Consider the following 18559-nt stretch of genomic DNA (forward strand, 5'->3'; position numbering starts at 1 on the left):
TCTCTAAGATAATTTCTTCAGAAGAATGGTTGTGACCCTGTACTTTACATTCTTTGCCTCATCTTCATCAGTAAAAGCAATGTAACATAATATATCTCATATCCACTTTGAGAGAACGTTCAAAAACTAAAAGGAGAAGTTGATAAAATTGGGTTCATACACTATTAAATGATACAATTACAATAGCCAGAAGAGTGAGCTTTAATTAATGGGAAAACACACCCACAGAACATTTGAAGAGGCAAGTATGGGAGGATATTTTAAGATGTTTTTCAATTCATTCTCAGTAACTTTTGTGAGAGGATTTTTTTTAACAATTTGGTGATTTGATCTTACAGAACATATGATTTTAATGTTTTAATAGTGATCAAATAGTAAGGTAAAAATAGGTTAAGTTACCCAGCTAAAGAGGTAAAACTATAGAGAAGAAAAAATCTCTTTATGTCCTCAATTTTCAAAATGACACAGTGAAGAATTACAGATAGTTTTCATTCTTCATATCTTTGTTTTGAAACATCAAACCGTATTTGGAACAGCATTCATGGCAATGAAGTTTTAAGCTCAAAGAAGCTTAAATGGTAACGGTGGCTGTGTCATCAATGTGCCCAGAACATCAGCAGTGAGGCCCCTCATCACTCTTCTTTCCTGAGGTTCAGTGCTTTACTTATATATTACTTGCCTGACTCACAATGTTGTTGTATGAATTGAATGAAATAATATATATAAAAGAGGAAGGGTAAAAATTCTCTTTATGATATAAAAGTTAATTTATATATTTTAGCCTAGGTCTTAATTGGATAATGAAACTGCTTCAATTTTATTCTGAAATGATTAAGTAAACATTAAAGCGTCTGATTTGCAGGCTTGCCTTTAAAAATATACATGACAGAAACATATTTTTGGTAAAGTGACAGGAGATGGCTCACGATAGTAAAGTTTACAAATATTAGGGAAAAAAACTTGCATCGTATAAATGTAATAACATAATCATAGTATAAACTTTATAGGAGTAAGTGATTTTGATTTTAGATAGATATATACAAATCTTCCCAGCAATGAGAATAATTGACCCAGAAATTTTAAATATAATGAAGGATATTTACTATAATTTAACACTAACCTTACTGAGAAAGTAGGAAATTTAAAATATTATTTCCCTTTTCTTCTTTTGTGAAAAACAAAACCAAGTCTTACATCATAGGGTATTTGTGAGAAGTAAATGAAATAACATTTGAAAAATTTAGCATGTTGCCAGGTATCTTGTAGGCATTCAGTGGATGAGAACTATTATAATTATTTTTATTATTACTCATCTCTGTTTCCAGTGCTTTCTTAGTGGTGGCATTTGCCATTGTGCCTGTCTCAGGTCAGGGTTTCAGAGAAACAGTCTCTGAGAGGGAGACTCCATTAAGTAATGACTTTGGGATCAACATTTGTGGAAAAAATAAAGAAACTAGAATTGAGCAGAGGGGGTGTTTAACTATAATGTGTTCATAGCAAAGGTTTCAGCTTATCCTTTATAATCATCCTTGAGCGTTCATCATCCCTATGCTTGGGCATGGACTGGAGAGTTGGGGCATAACTTGGGTCAGATATCTCTTTTTGGCTGAGGGCAATTCCCAGAGAGGGACTCTGGTGAGAGTTAGCAACCACCAATAGTTTCAATGGCTTGGGAAAGGAGTGTACCTCAATTTTGAAAGGAGAATTTGGGCAATATACCATGGTATCTGCTCCAATGGCCCATGGTATCCTCAGTTAAAATGGACACAATTAGTTGTCCTTCCTAATACAATTCATTTGAGCAGGCCCACAAATCAATATGAATATGAAAGAGAGAGAAATAGAAGAAAACAAGAGGAAGACAGAGGTATTTTAAAAAATTGTCGAGATTTGAATAGCATCCTCTTAAAAAATAAATAAAAGCAAACACTGTGTGCAAAACTGGAGTATTGAGAAAAGGAGTATTAGGCTTTGATGATAATTTAGGTACTCATTTCATACACCTGGAAAACTACAGTTTTATGATTTAAAGAGACTTTTGTTTACATATTTATTTTAAGCTGTTTAGTTCATAGATAATTTATAAAGATATTTGCTGTCTTATAAAAATAAGACTTTATTAGATTGGGACAGGGATGTAGTTCCAGAGTCAAGATCCATTGATTACTCATCAATGTACAGTTGCAGGACAATTGATAGAAATTTGGAGTAATAATGAATAGATACAATGGAAATTCTGAAATGAAACTCAAAATACTTGGAGTGTTATTTTGTGTGAAAATTTATATTAGAAGTTTGTAAAAACTATTAAGTCTAAGTAATTCATTATTGAAAATGGTTTAGAATTAGGTAAAAATTTATTTTAATAAACATCACTGAATCAATGACATAGTTGCAAAAACCTATTGGGGTCTACCAATGATTACATGTCCAAAGAAACAGGCACTTTATTCCAGATTAAATTCTTCCTTTGGTTGGATTAAAAAAACCAACCCAAGGAGAATATAGTATTATAGAAATACAGTCTGAGTTAATACATGCATGGGATGGAAAAATAATTTTGGACAAAAACAAAACTTCGAAAAGGAAAAAATTATGGAGTCCTCGACAGGTAAGCACTTCTTTGTTTGTTTGTTTGTCTATTTCCTCAGGTAAGCATTTCTTAATGAGCTAATAGCATATTTAATTTCTGGAGTTACAATCCAGGAAAGCAAATTCTATTAAGAGGTAAGGAGTGTTTTCTATTTCTCATTCCCCCCTTTCCCAATCCAATAACTTGAAACATCCCAACTGGCTCTGATGAGAATCTCAAGAAAGTATGGTATTTTATCCCCTCAGAGATCACAGAACATAAGCTATTGATCAGATTTTTCCTGGCATGGCCTACACTAAAATTGCCTTTCTCTATCAAGAAGCTTTATTTTTCTTTTCACTCTCTCTCAGAAAAACAGTAATAAAAAAGTAAACTTGTAGTTCTTCACTAAAAAACACTGAAGAGAAACTAGTAACTTTTCATACCACCCATATGCTATGTAAATGTATCATAAAGATAAAACAGCTGTCAAAAATGGACCTTTAAATGAACAAAAAAGCTCTATATTTTCACCATAATACCACACCCAGAAAGTTTGTTTTTGTGGACTATATTTAAATGAACAAAGTGAGGCCTGTGATTTGGATGACTACCACTGTTTTTTTATATGTGATAATGGAAGCATTACCTGATTTTGCTACATTTGAATAACTATGAAGAGGCTCGCTTCAAATTTTGCTTCATGGGACAACCTACCAATCAGAGTAAATGGAGGTGGATCATCAGCATAGTGTTACCACTCAGCTGCGATCCTGGTGGTATTATCACCCACAGATTACTCAGACAACATTCCCAGGGGCTAGGGAAGGGTCTTCCAATAATCAACTGTCTTAGAGGTCACCTTTCATTCAGTTCCAAATTTTGCCCAAGTGAACATACGATTTTGTGTCAAAAATGAAAAAGCAAAGAAACTATTCTAATAGCAGGATTTTACAGCATTTTATGTAGTACTTAACTATATCAAAAATTTCTGAAATAATGCAATAGTTGGCTAAGCTTAGAAAATGCTTTACATCAAATTATTCTTTCATTCGGACAAGGTTGACCAAGCGGTTATTCTGTGGACATCCATAGTGCAAAGTAATAAAAAATAAAACAGCATATTAGCTTCTGCTTTTAGGGATCCCACAGTTTAGTTTGTTTCATGAATATATAAAGTGTTATAGAATATTAGATTTTAATGGCATACTTTGTCTGTGTTCATAAGACTACATGAAACATATACAGATACTAAAAACAATGGGCACTCTTTTTTGCTATGGGAACTACTACTACTTTGAGAAGACAGTGAGTGGGTGCAGGAATTTTTCTCTAACACAGACAAGTAGGGAGAATGGATGTGGCACATTTTCCTAGAATGGTTTGGAAATTCTAAGGTCTTTGTCGATATTCTCTCTCCTTAGAGACCAAGATTTGATTGGTGATTATTCTGTCCTATTAAAATGACAAAATGACTTCTTTTGTTAAGTTAGATGAAAGATTAGGAAAGAGTTTATAAAGCAAATATGTGCTAGTCAAAAGTTTACAGCTGAGAACAGAAAGCTGGTGGATTACCAGGATGCTGGGATTCACAGTAACACAAAGATCCAGGAGGCAAGTAATCAAGTGATGAGGAAGGACAAGCCCTTTGTCAGGCAGGGAGAAGGCAGGGCTCAGAGTCCAGGAGGACATACTACTTTAAAGTACAAATATTACCAGTGAGTAGAATGAGCGAAAGAAAATGTGTGCCTTTGGTAGAGTTTCTGATCCTCTGTCCTTTCATACATTCTCTGATTAGTTACAAAGGCCTTCACGATTTATACCTGCTAATATGAGGAAGAGAAGGATGCAGCCAGTGCTTGAGAGGTCCTTGGAACTCTGTGCTGTAGCAAACCTTGGCAGTGTGTCTGATGATTGCATTCATTTTTACAACATTAACATTGACCCATCAGGAAAGAGAATGGAACTAATTGAGCACTTACTGTCTTCCATTCTGAGATTTTACAATGGTTAGGAAATAGATGTTGATTACTCAGAAGATAAGCTAGGAACAGAAGTAACCATAATAGGAAGATTGACATAGGCTAGAACTATTCAGCTAGTGTAAAATCCTTACGACATTAAAGAATTTGTATTCTAGTCCTTTTTTATGTATCTAATATTCCACAGAAACCATGGATATGAACCAGATATGTTCCTTAATGTTTCCTATGCTTGGTATACAGATTATCATAGTTCCTTCTATTTCCCAACACTCTGACATTCAGATCTGGTTGGTAATGGAGTAGACTATTTCATAGGAGTGAGCTCCTCATCACTAAAAATGTTCCATCAGACACCAATATACTGATGGAGTATCAACCTAGGGCAAACCCTATAATCTCCAATATCCCTCACAGCCTGGAGATACAATATCTTTTCCCATCTTAGGTTGCCTTTCTCTTTTTTCTTTTCCTATCCTATGAAGTATAAGTCAGGTAGCACCTTCTCCTCAAATAATATTACTTCATATATTTGTTATGAGGAATTGATAAGCTATTGTGTGTGTGTGCGTGTATAATATATATATGATATATATACATATATTTTTTTTAGCTGAGTACTTGGCATATAGTAAGTGCTCAATTAATTCAAAGGAATTAATTGTTTCCCTCCAGTGATAAAAATTCACATTAATCTGTTTCTTTTCTGGCCTCCAAGAATATTTGGCTGTAATGAAAAAAATAGTAATTGCTTCTTTATAGTCATATTTTTCTTGAATTACTTAATATTCTATGTTATCTTTGTATTTCTTAAACACTAGAACCAAATCATCCTTTTATTTTTATTTCCCACAGTTTATAGACAAGGGATGAACACATATGATCAATGAATATGGAAAAGGTAAGCTTTATAAAGAAGAACCAATAAATAATGCAGTTTAAAAAAATCACACTGTATTTAATCTTGTCACCCTAACTTAGTATTCATGTGGCCTGGAAAAGTCTTATGTTTTAGTTTTCTCATTTAAAAAAATGGGGTCAAATATCCCCACTATGCCTTTCTGGTTGTATTGTTACAGCCAGAGAATTGGGTAAATATGAAGGACCGTTCAAATAATGCACTTTTATTTGGTTGTCCATTTAGTTACAACTTAGCATGTTGAGAGAATTCACAATGGAAAGGGCAATTCTTCTTTAGCAGACCATCCTGATTACAAATGTTTGAGATTTTTCTTTTCCAAAAAACAGAGCAAATTGCAGGCTGCCATGATATTCAGTGCAACAGTTCTTTACACATTTTTATAAAGATTAGAAAAAAGCTTACATCTCTGATGAACAATTAGGAATTTCAAGTCTATGAAAAACAATGGGTTACTACAGTTCTCCATTAAGACTGCGACTGCCGCTTTGGGGCTACCTGGCCATGCTCAGGTGCTGTCCAGACATCCTGAGAGTATTAAGAGGTTCCTGTAGACCTCTGACCAACATAAGCCATTATGTCAAAACACAATCACAAATGCCTTATTTGATAATCAGGATGGTTATTTAAGGCCAATGCTTGTAATGGTCAACTCCTCATTGCTTAACCAGATTAAATATAAAATCCACAAGCTGTACAATTCCTGCTCCCCAGAGCTGTCTGAATTGTCTTCCTAAAAAAACAAATCTGAATCACATGAGTCCCTGCTACTTTCCAAATACAACTCCAATTCCATGGCTTGAAAATCAGTGCCTTTTATAATAAGGTCTCTGCTGCTTTTTAAAAAAATTCATTCAAAAAATACTGACTTACTGTGTAGTATATGCCCTCATGGTGCCGTCAGGGCCAGTGGTTCCTCACTGCTCCTGAAACATGCTCTAAACTTTTCTGCCTGTCTTTGTTTTACCTACTCTCTCTGTCTGAGATGCGTTTATTCTCCTTGCCATCTGGCAGAATCCCACCTATTCAGGTCAGGTTCAAATTCCAACTCTTCCTGCCAGCCCTATGCACAAGATTCTCTGTGTCTTTTACTTTGATGCTCCACAGCACTTAGCTTGTAAAGCTGAACTGAAATTAAAATCTTAAGAAGAGCCTCACTAATTTGCCACATTTAGTTAATTCCTATCATTGCCAAAAAAGTGGTGGATGAATTGGATTAAATGTTTATATATGTACTAATGGATTGCTTGGACCCTTTTAACAGTGGCTTTAGTAATTTGGATTCACTTCAAATCAGTCAAATTCTTGGATTTGTAGAACCTGGAGTGAGTAAAAGGGGCGAGGGAAATAGAAACATTTTCATTATAGATGTTTTAATTTAAAATTCAAAGCAATAGCTATTATTTTTTTTAATTGGATGTGTTATATGTTTATCTACTCACTCTCTTGTAATGCAGTCTGAAAGCTATTTTATTTAAAACAAAAGTGTATGTAGCATTGTATATAGGTGTTATGATAGCTACACATAAAAATTTGTCCAGAGCTTTAGCTAAAAAACAATGACTGTTAACACCAGTACAATGAGTTGAAAGTAAAGAACTTCATTAACCTGTAGTTTGTCATCTACAAGATGCTAAATATCAACACCATTGGTACTTTTTCCCCCCAGAACTTTGGTTGTTTCAGTTGACACTATCAAGTGTTAATGTTAAAAAGTATACGCCCCTTTCTTTTCTGATTTACCCTTCTTCAATCACCCACTGGTGGGTGAGGTCCCAGGGCAGTCAGTCCAGTCAAAGGCACATCTGTTCCTGCTTCAGTCCCTGAATCTGTTTGGCTTTTTTTACTCTGCTGGACTAGCCAGGATCCCTCAGGTCCCTTCAATGGCTCTCCTTTGAAACTCAGAGTAGGCCATGGAACACCTTCCCTTCTGAGCTCTGTTCTGTCCCTCCTATTTCCAGAGTCTTCAGTTGGCCTCTTAAACAGAAGGTAGCCCACAAGTCTAGAGGTCTTCCCAAATCTCCCTTTTTTATAACACTTTTATTTCTCCTTCTAAAACATATGATTTGGGGGAGAGAATGCTTTTGTCTTCTTTCTGTCTGCCTTCTCAATGTCATAAAATGGAATTTTTTCCAGTGTATATCCTTGAAGCCAGACAAGGCCCAATCAGTGTTTGAGGTAACTGAGAGAAAGGGGAAGATAATTTCTTTTACACCTTGCAGTTTTGAAGCTTCCAAATATTTTTAAGTACATGCGTATTTCTATTAATTATTCTACATACACTAAAAAGGATGAATGCAAAATTACCTTAAAGCTAAATATTTTTTCACTTCTCAGTATGTAATTTGCTTTACTTTTTTCTTCTATTTGATAGTTTCTTATCACTTCTATAATCCAGAGCTAATTTTAACATGGCTTGTAAGTATACAAGTTTGCATGGAGTAAGGAGTCAATTTTATAGTACTTCAGGGCAAGAATAGCATATATATAAAGAGGGAAACAGCAGGTATTATTAACTCCCAACCTTATGAAAAAGATAAAAAGTATTTATTGCTACAAAGGAATGATATCAAACCAGAGCGATAATGTTTAAGAGACAGAAACAAGAATTCAGATAATTTTACCAGAACAATTAATTTCTTTGTTGGTATTTTAAAATAAAGAAGGGAACTGTTTACACACAAAAAACAATATTCATTTTAGACATATTTTTAATTTATACATCTGATCACCCAAAATGAATGCTTATGGATAACCCAAAAAAATATATTTTTGATGGTATATTTCTTGTTTTCAAATGTGATATTTTTGTATCACATTTTTCTGGTTCTGTTTTATTTGTTCACAATCTTGAAGGAATTGTTAACCCCATGTAAAGGAAAAAGGAAAGTCACAAATTAGAGGAAAATGAGTTTAATTTAACATGATCTAAATATTTTACATATAACATAACCATTAATAATTAAAATTAATTTATTTGGTTAGATCTAAATATTGCAGTTGGTAATTATTTCTTATATATAGTCTCTCCCATTATTTTCAAAGTAAATCAGGATGAAAAGATAAATGTAGAAGAAAATATTTAATTTTGGTTAAATTGGCAAATGGAACAAAGATAGCTCATCTTTATTCTTCTACTAATATAAATTTATCAAATTCTAGAGTGAGAAGGGACCTTAGAAATTTTCTGGTACAACTTATTCACTTCACTTCTCTATGAGTTTTAATGCCCAGGAAATCCACGTGACTGGCTTTTTGTTACAAAGCTGATTAGGGATTGAGCTGGGACTTGACCCAGAAAATTCCTGACTTTGGGTGTAGAACTTTTTCACTGTATTATATTACCTGTAAAATGAAATTCAATCTAAATTGAGCTTTATATTATTTGGCCTTACTACAGCTGTGGTTTTCTAGTGCTTCCCAAAGTGTCTAGATAAGAATAAATGGATATTAACAAGTATAGAGAAGCATTTTAAATTGGATTTGCAGGCATAAATTACATTTGGATTCATCTCTTTCATTTCAGCCAAAATATCTCTTGATTACTCTAGTTCCATTATCCTTCTCTCTCTCCCTTTGTCACTATGTCACTCTTTTATGTTAAACAAGAGTGTGGGGGAAGGAGGTCTTTTTTCACTTCTTTATTGAGAACACTGTGGTGTTCTATACTATAGGATTTGGTTCAAAAGATTCCCATTTCATTTAATTGATTGCCACATAGATATTACAAAAAAAGGACTTGATGGACAAGAAACGAATATACCTGTGAATGCTTATCTAAGACTGGTGTGGAGTTTTGACTATTGGTTACATGTTTAAGCTTTATCTACGCTCATGTTTAATTCCTGTGAGGAATTGAAGAATCTCCAAAATTACTATTTCTTGAGGAGTAGTACAGGAAGGATTATTTCATTTATTTATTGAATTAAAATTACTGGTAAGACTGCTTTAAATAACACTAGTATGTAGCAATATAACTTCTAAGAAGTAATGTGAAAATATTGATGATATTAATCAAGTAAATAAAAGTGGGAAAGAAACCAGATTTGCATAAAGAAGTATTTCCAATTTCTTACTGGGTTTTAAAAAAATACTTTCAATTTGACATAACATAAAATAAGGAAAGAAATTGTTTGAATCAAATTGATTTTTTTCCTATTTTTCCTTAGCATTTCATAGATAAAGTTTTACATTTGAGTGTAAATTTTTAAAAATTATTAGTACTCAACAAATAAAAGTGTATTAACTTACGGCCCTGATGCTTTCAAAATGTCCACCTTCTTTCTCGAAATCAATAGGCTGTCCTTTTAGTGTCCAGTAGAAAGTGACATCCAAACTAGCATCGTGAATTGCTTTGCAGTTAAGGACAATGCTTTCTCCCACTGTTAATTCTGTTCTTTTAGGAGTAAGTTCTATTCTTGTAGGTTCTATAGAAATAAAAATACATTAATTAACATAATCAACACATAGTATTTCCCTGTATTTTATCTTTTAAGTAATAGAAAAACTTAGAGAACCTATTCAATGCAGTTGCTCTAGATACATATCTTTAAATAAACTATTATTAATTGAAATATTACCTTTTTTGTATACTAGGGCATTTTACTATACTTGTGTAGGGGACTGATGATTTAAAAGTTACTATTCCTATTAAGAAGTAAACATGGACAAAAAAGACAAGAAAATACATAACGATAAGCAGCATTTGGCATTCCTGAAGAGGCAATATTAGAAAAAAGAAGCTGTAGCCTCCCTGTCTACCTTCAAGGATCATTAAGTACAAGTAAAAGGATTTTTACAATAAAAAATATTACATATCTAAGGAATTAAAGTGCAGGTGAGTTCACTTCTTTGAAGGTTATAGGAAGCACGTCCCCTCAAATTACTATTTTAACAGAGATAAAAATATAATATTGTTACTATACCAACTAATGCTTGCTTTATACTCTACAAAACCCTTTTATGAATAGGAAAAGCACAGCTAGCTGATTATAAAAAAAAAATCACTCGATAAATTGTGGATCATTTAGTTGAGATCCAGAACAAAAGGTAAATTTTTGAAGGGAAAAATTTTTTGAGGAAAAAATGTGTGTAATTACTTAATGATTCAATTAAATTTAAAAAAAAATAGATACACTTTTATTGTGTTTAGAGCCAATAAAGGCTAATACTGCTGTTACTTAAGCTTGTGATCCAATAATTGAAATTTGATTTTTTTAATGAAGTAGGGAGGTGTTGGAGATAGATTTTGATTTAGTCATTTTTCCTAATTAGATTCCTGATTGTAGATATCTCAAGAAAACTGACACAAATGATTAAAATTTAGGTTGATTTTCCTATTCTATCTCTGCTTTTGGTAATAGCATGGGCTGAAAAAAGAACCATTTTTAACCATTGATAAGATCCTTTAATATGCAACATCTTTCCAAGCAGTCAGAGAGGAAAGTGCAATACCAGAAAAGGAATGTAAACACTAATATTCTAGAAGTCAGATATTCTCTGTGGCTTTCTAAACTCTGGCTTCATCAGATAATCACAGCATATTGTAGTTTAACTTTGTAAGAATTGGAATGTTCTGAGTAACTAAATATCCCATTTAACAGAAAACTGTTTTGTTATTATTTAAAAAACATCTGTGAATCCAGTATTGCTTCCTTGTAACAAAGATTGTTTAGCACAATAAGGCACAGACTAGAGGATAGAGTTGGATTCCCATAATATATACTATAAAAGACGTTATCATTTAAATTATATCTTTCCTTCTGTTAATGTTTTCTTCTTTTCTAAAAATATTCTAAAATATCAGAGAGCTGGCTATTTTAATGACTTTTTTTTCCTAAGAAAAAGAAAAGTTAATATTTCTATGTTTTTATAGCCAGGTATGATTCACTATATAATACATGCCCACGTGGAAAAAGTTGATTGAAGATAGAGTTCAGTTGTGAAAAATATTTCTTTGCCAATTGATGGGGTTTGCTGTCTAACATATGAGATTTTCTTAGTATGAAAAAATGATATGTAGTCTCAAAAAATGTTCTAGGCCAAAATCTAGTTCATGTTAGAACTAGAAGACTAACAGAAACATTTAAGTGGCAATATTTATAACACCAAAAAATGACAGTGTTTAAAAAATTCCATTGATGCAAACACCAAAGAGCAGGTCAGGTAACCATATACCTGATACACACTCTGACACCGTATAGTCATGTCCTCCTTCTGCTCCTCCTTTCTGCCCCAGATCCCCAGTTGCAGTGATAACAAAGGAATACTACTGATTGATGTTAAAATTAACCTTGATAGAGGAAATATGTTTTTATACTTTTGGGATACTTTTAAATTTTGAGACATCCAGTAAAACTTCAGAAAGCTTTCTTTATCTCCTCACATATTTTGTTCAAAGCAAAATATTTAAGTTCCTACCAACAAGGTGTTCTTTCCTTCATGGTCTTCTAAATAATGGAAAAGGACAATTTGGCTGTGTTAGTTCTATGTTTACAATGTATCTTATCAATAGAAGCATGCACACACGTATGTGTAAACACATTTTACATGCATATTATATTTATTCACTTTCTGACAAAGCCGTGAAACTATGCTTATAACACAGTTAGCCACATTTTCTTACCTTTTACAGATACTGAGGCTATGATTTCAGCAGAACCAAAGACATTTTCCCCTTGGCAAACGTACTTTCCCTCATCTGATTTAGAAGCATTTAGGATCCGTAGACTTCCGTCTGGAAGAATAGCTATTCTGAAAATTATTAAAAAAGGTTTTTTCCTCTTTTACTGTAAATCAGCTAAGTGGTAAAAAATTCTGATGACATCTGAAACCATCTCCAAGGTAATAATAAATAAGATAAAGGGATCACTGTGAAAATATGCAGGGATAGTAGAAATGTTTTACCCTTCAAGAAATTATGCAATAAACCCACTGAATATCTTCTTTTATTTAAAAGGGTTAGGGAGTTACAGGTTATTTTTCTTTTGACACTTTTTGACAGTTAATGTTAAAACGTGTGGGAAAAGGTGACCCTGAATTTGGTTATTAAAACTTATACTATAATAACACCCAGTGATATTTTAATATGAAGCTTGAGTATTTTACTTCGAACCCAGAGTGACCTCAAAAATCAAATATAAAAAGAAACAGCATAAAAACATAGAGGAAAACAAGTACAGAACATAAAATTAATTGTATACAGCCAAGAGATGATTTATCATGGTTTCTCTACAGTGCTACTAGTGCAGCAAGGGTATGAAAATGAAACCTGATACCTGATACCTGGCTGCTCACACTGCACTTTTTCAATATAAAAACATGAAACCTGAGTTTGCATTTGGGCTTTTTTGAGACCTTTGTTAAAAGTGGACCTTGAGTCTTATATGAAGGTGAAAAATTAAAGCATTATTAAAAATTTTTAGAAGTTCAGTGAAAATGAGGTTGACATTTGGGATTACCGTATTATCCTGTGTATTCATCATCCCAGAAATATATGGATTTCAAAGTTAATTAGTACTTTTGTTTTTTTCTCCCTTCTATGCTCCTGAAATATAACCCAATTTTTCACCAATGCATCAACCTTCTCAAGTAACCTGAAATGAAATAGAAGTGGCTGTTGTGGTTTGTTTGATATGCCACTAGAGTTTGGACTGACTTTTAGGAAAGAGGAAGTAACATGTGTTTGGTAAGAACCAGTGGCCCTACTGAGCTTAAAATCCTAAAATTGGATTTCCCTAGTTCTGAAAAGAATAATTTATTCAATGGTAATATGATAATATTATGCTATTTAAGAAAGAAGAATATGGGTTAACTATGGTTAGTCAACATCCTTCATGTTATTTTAAAATATGTATTCAATCTTGCCAATCACCCAGAACTGAGTTATTGAAAGCATTGAACCTTGTTACAATTGGATTAGATTCTATGTTGCTGACTATTGCTTATGAATTTATATTTGCATATTGTTGTCAGTAAAGATATGAGTTTAAAAACATCATACTCTTTTCAATATATATCAAAACTGCTTTACAACCTAAGAAGGAAGGCAAAATTAGAGGCAAGCCAAACTAGGAATAGAGAATTTGTTTTTATACTTTATGTCTAGGAGAGAAACTATCTTTAGACATTTGGAAAACACAGTGTCCTTAAAAGATATATAATCTGGGAGGAGGAGTAAAATGGCAGAGGAGTAGGAGACCTAAATTTCGTCTGGTCCCGGGAATTCAGCTAGATAGGGATCAAACCATTCTGAACACCTACGAACTCAAAAGGAGATCGAAGAAAAGAATAGCAACAACTCTTTGAATAGAAAAGTGACCTCTTTCTGGAAGGTAGGACGTGCGGAGAATTGAATCTGAGGTGATATTCGGGAAGATAGATGGTGGGGGAGGGGGCCTCCGTCAGCCGGCTACCCGCAAGTGATAGAGAAGAGGAGCACAAAATCAGAACTTGTAGAAGTCAGCTCTGCTGAGGGGTGTCGCTCCAGTGGCTAAGCGCGGGGGGGGGGGGGGGGGAACCCTCGCTGGGACAGTGTGGTCTCAGGCCCTTTGGGGTCACAGAAAGACCGGGAGTGCCTGAGTGCGGCAGAGCTCCCAGGTATTGGAGCAGGGAAGTCAGCCACAGACAGAGTCAAAGAGTGCGCTCTCAGCTCAGGGTTGCTATAAAACATGATCTGCAGCACAGTCAGGTCACTGTTCTTCGAGCAGGGACCCAACAAGCAGCAGATCCAGGGAGACTCCCCTTCCCCCCCCACCCCCCACCCCCACCCCCTGAGAAGCGGTGCAGGAGTGCACCACAGGGATCTGCTGGGTTTGGAGACTCCAGAAGGGATCGTGTGCCAGAGGTAGAAATGCTCGGTCACAGAGTGAGAAGGGAGTGTGGCCAGAGACCAGGGACACGGGAGTGATTGACTGCTTTTCCTGGGGACCCACTGAAGAGTGGGGCCCCGAGTTCTTCACTCCTGAGGGTAGATATTGGGAAGCCACCATTTTCACTCTCATCCTCCAAAGCTGTACAGAAAGCTTGCAGGGAAAAAAAGCTATGGAGAGCAAACCCGAGCAGATTATGTAGCCTGGACCCCCGCAAGGGCTGGGCAATTCCGCCTCCGGCAAAGACATTCGAAAACCACTGCAACAGGATCCTTCACCAGAAGATCAGAAAGAATAGCCCGCCAAGACCAAATTTACTGATCAATGAGAACAGCAGAACTCCAGTGCTAGGGGAATACAGCACATAGAATTCATGGCTTTTTTTCCTATGATTCTTTAGTCTTTCAAAGTTAATTTTTTTAATTTTCTTTTTCTATTTTTTTAATTTTTCTTTTTCCCTTTTTCAACCAACATCTTATCAATCCCTTTTTAAAAAATCTTTTTTTTATTTTTCACTTTTAGAGTCATATTCTCTCCCTTCACAATAGTTAACCTCATTTTTGATATATATATATAAGTTGTTCTCTCTTTAAAATTTTAGGATACAGTTGCTTCTAACAGACCAAAATATACCCTAAATCTCTAGTGTATTGCTTTGTTCTGGTATTCTGCTTGATCACATTCTCTCCCTATTTATTTTAATTTCTCTTCTTTCTTTTTTTTCAACCAAGTTCTTATCAATTCCTTTTATAAAATCTTTCATAATTTTGATCTTTACAGTCATATTCCATCCCTTCATCATATTTACCTTTATTTTTGTACATATATAAGTTTTTCTTTCTTTAAAATATTGGGAATCCCTTTCTTCTAACAGACCAAAATACACCCAAAATCTAGTGTGTGGCAATGATCTATACACCAGCCTGATCATATTTGATCATATTCTCTTTTTTTGTCTTTTTCTTTTTTTTTCTTTTTTCTTTCTTTCCCTTTCATTTCCCCCAGTTTCAGGTCTCTTCTGATTTCTCAGTGTATCTTTTTCTGGGGTTGTTGTTATCCTATTAGCATTTTGTACTCTCATTCATCTATTCTCCTTTGGACAAAAATGACAAGATGGAAGAAATCACCTCAAAAGAAAGAAAAAGACACAGTACCAACTGCCAGGGACCTAATCAATATAGACATTAGTAAGATGTCAGAACTGGAGTTCAGAATGACAATTATAAAGATACTAGCTGTGCTTGAAAAAAGCATGGAAGATATTAGAGAAACCCTTTCTGGAGAAATGAAAAAACTAAAATCTAACCAAGTTGAAATCAAAAAGGCTATTAATGAGGTGCAAAAAAAAAAATGGAGGCTCTAATTGCTAGGATAAATGAGACAGAAGAGAGAATTAGTGATATTGAAGACCAAATGATGGAAAATCAAGAAGCTGAGAAAAAGAGAGATAAACAACTACAGGATCAGGGGACAGAATTCAAGAGAAAAGTGATAACATAAGATGAAACAATATTAGAATAATTGGGACCCCAGAAGAAGAAAAAAGAGAGAGGTGCAGAAGGTGCATTGGAACAAATGATAGGAAGAACTTCCCCCATTTGGGAAGGAAACAGGCATCAAAGTCCAGGAGGCACAGAGAACCACCCTCAAAGTAAAAAAAAAAAATAGGTCAACACCCAGGCATCTAACAGTAAAACTTATGAGTCTCAAAGACAAAGAGAAAATCCTGAAGGCAGCTCAGGAGAAGAGGTCTATAACCTACAGATGTAGAAACATTAGATTGGCAACAGACCTATCCACAGAGACTTGGCAGGCCAGAAAGGACTGGCGTGATATATTCAGAGCACTAAATGAGAAAAATATGCAGCCGAGAATACTATATCCAGCTAAGCTGTCTCATTGAAAATAAAAGGAGAGAGAAAAATCTTCCAAGACAAACAAAAACTAAAGGAAACTGCAAACATGAAACCAGCCCTACAAGAAGTATTGAAAGGGGTCCTCTAAGCAAAGAGAGAGTCTAAAAGTAATGTAGACCAAAAAGGAACAGAGACAATATACAGTAACAGTCCCCTTATAGGCAATACAATGGCACTAAATTCATATCTTTCATTAGTTACCCTGAATGTAAATGGGCTAAATGCTCTAATCAAAAGACACAGGGTATCAGATTGGATAAAAAAACAAGACCTATTGATATGCTGTCTGCAAGAGACTCATTTTAGACCCAAAGAAACCCCCAGATTGAAAGTGAGGGGGTGGAAAATCATTTACCATGCTAATGGACACCAAAAGAAAGCTGGGGTGGCAATTCTTATATCAGACAAACTAGATTTTAAACCAAAAACTATGAGATAAGGAAGGACACTATATCCTATTTAAAGGGTCTATCCAACAAGAAGATCTAAGAATTGTAAATATTTATGCACCTAACATGGGAGCAGATAATTATATAAGCCAATTAATAACAAAATCAAAGAAAAATATCAACAACAATACAATAATAGTAGGGGACTTTAACACACTCCTCACTGAAATGGACAGATCATCTAAGGAAAAGATCAACAAGGAAATAAAGACTTTAAATGACACACTGGACCAAATGGACTTCACAGATATTTTCAGAACATTCCATCCCAAAGCAACAGAGTACACATTCTTCTCTAGTGCCCATGGAACATTCTCCAGAATTGATCACATCCTAGGCCACAAATCAGGTCTCAACCAGTACCAAAAGTTTGGGATCATTCCCTTCATAGTTTTGGACCACAGTGCTTTGAAACTAGAACTCAATCACAAAAGGAAAGCTGGAAAGAACTCAAATACATGGAGGCTAAAGAGCATCCTACTAAAGAATGAAAGCTTCAACTAGTAAATTAAAGAAGACTTTAAAAAAAACTTACAGAAACAAATGAAAATGAAAACACAACTGTTCAAATCTTTGGGAAGCAGCAAAGGCAGTCCTAAGAGGAAAGTATATAGCAATACAAGCCTTTCTCAAGAAACAAGAAAGGTTTCAAATACACAACCTAACCCTACACCTAAAGGAGCTTGAGAAACAACAGCAAATAAAGTGTAAACCCAGCAGGAGAAGAGAAATAATAAAGATCAGAGCAGAAATCAATGAAATAGAAACCAGGAGAACAGCAAAACAGATCAATGAAACTAGGACTGGTTCTTTGAAAGAATTAACAAGATTGATAAACCCCTGGCGAGACTTATCAAAAAGAAAAGAGAAATGACCCAAATAAAGAAAATCATGAATGAAAGAGGAGCGATCACAACCAACACCGAAGAAATACAAACAATTATAAGAACATATTAGGCGCAACTATATGCCAGCAAATTAGATAATCTGGAAGAAATGGATGCATTCCCAGAGATGTATAAACTACCAACGGAACCAAGAAGAAATAGAAAACCTGAACAGACCAATAACCACCAAGGAAATTGAAGCAGTAATCAAAAATCTCCCAAAAAACAAGAGCCCAAGGCTGGATGGCTTCCCAGCCGAATTTTACCAAATATTTAAAGAAGAATTAATACCTATTCTTCTGAAACTGTTCCAAAAAATAGAAATGGAAGGAAAACTTCCAAACTTACTTTATGAGGCCACCATTACCTTGATCCCAAAACCAGACAAAACCCATAAAAAGGAGAATTACAGACCAGTATCCTTGATGAATATGGGTACAAAATTTCTCACCAAAATATCAGCCAATAAGATCCAACAGTACTTTAAAAGGATTATTCAACATGACCAAGTAGGATTTATTCCTAGGCTGCAAGGTTAGTTCACCATCCACAAACCAATGTGATAAAATACATTAACAAAAGAAAGAACAAGAACCATATGATCCTCTCAATAGATGCAGAAAAAGCATTTGACATAGTACAGCATCCTTTCTTGATCAAAACTCTTCAGAGTATAGGGATAGAGAGTACATACCTCAATATCATAAAAGCCATCTATGAGAAACCCACAACGAACATCATTCTCAATGGGGAAAAACTGAGGCCTTCCCCAAAGGTCAGGAACACGGCGGGGATGTCCACTATCACCACTGCTTTTCTACATAGTATTAGAAGTCATAGCCACAGTAATCAGACAACAAAAAGAAATCAAAGGCATCCAAATTGGCAAAGAAGAAGTCATACTCTCACTCTTTCCAGATGATATGATAGTTTATGTGGAAAACCCAAAAGTCCCCACCCCAAA

The 18559-nt window shown here is 34.6% G+C and overlaps 1 protein-coding gene across 1 annotated transcript in view; it reads right to left on the bottom strand.

The window, feature by feature from the left end:
• CNTN5 (contactin 5) overlaps positions 1-18559 on the bottom strand; it is a 1102248-nt gene that overhangs the window by 142203 nt on the left and 941486 nt on the right. Inside the window, exons 16-17 of the mRNA XM_073904019.1 lie at positions 12099-12226; positions 9725-9900 (exon numbers count right to left, since the gene is read on the bottom strand). Of these exons, the coding sequence (XP_073760120.1) occupies positions 9725-9900; positions 12099-12226 (304 nt within the window). The remainder of the gene's footprint in view (positions 1-9724; positions 9901-12098; positions 12227-18559) is intronic.

The sequence above is a fragment of the Callorhinus ursinus genome, unplaced genomic scaffold (genome assembly GCF_003265705.2).
Source record: "Callorhinus ursinus isolate GAN/ISIS: 27379988/994484 unplaced genomic scaffold, GSC_fseal_2.0 scaffold19, whole genome shotgun sequence".
NCBI classification, from domain to species: domain Eukaryota; kingdom Metazoa; phylum Chordata; class Mammalia; order Carnivora; family Otariidae; genus Callorhinus; species Callorhinus ursinus.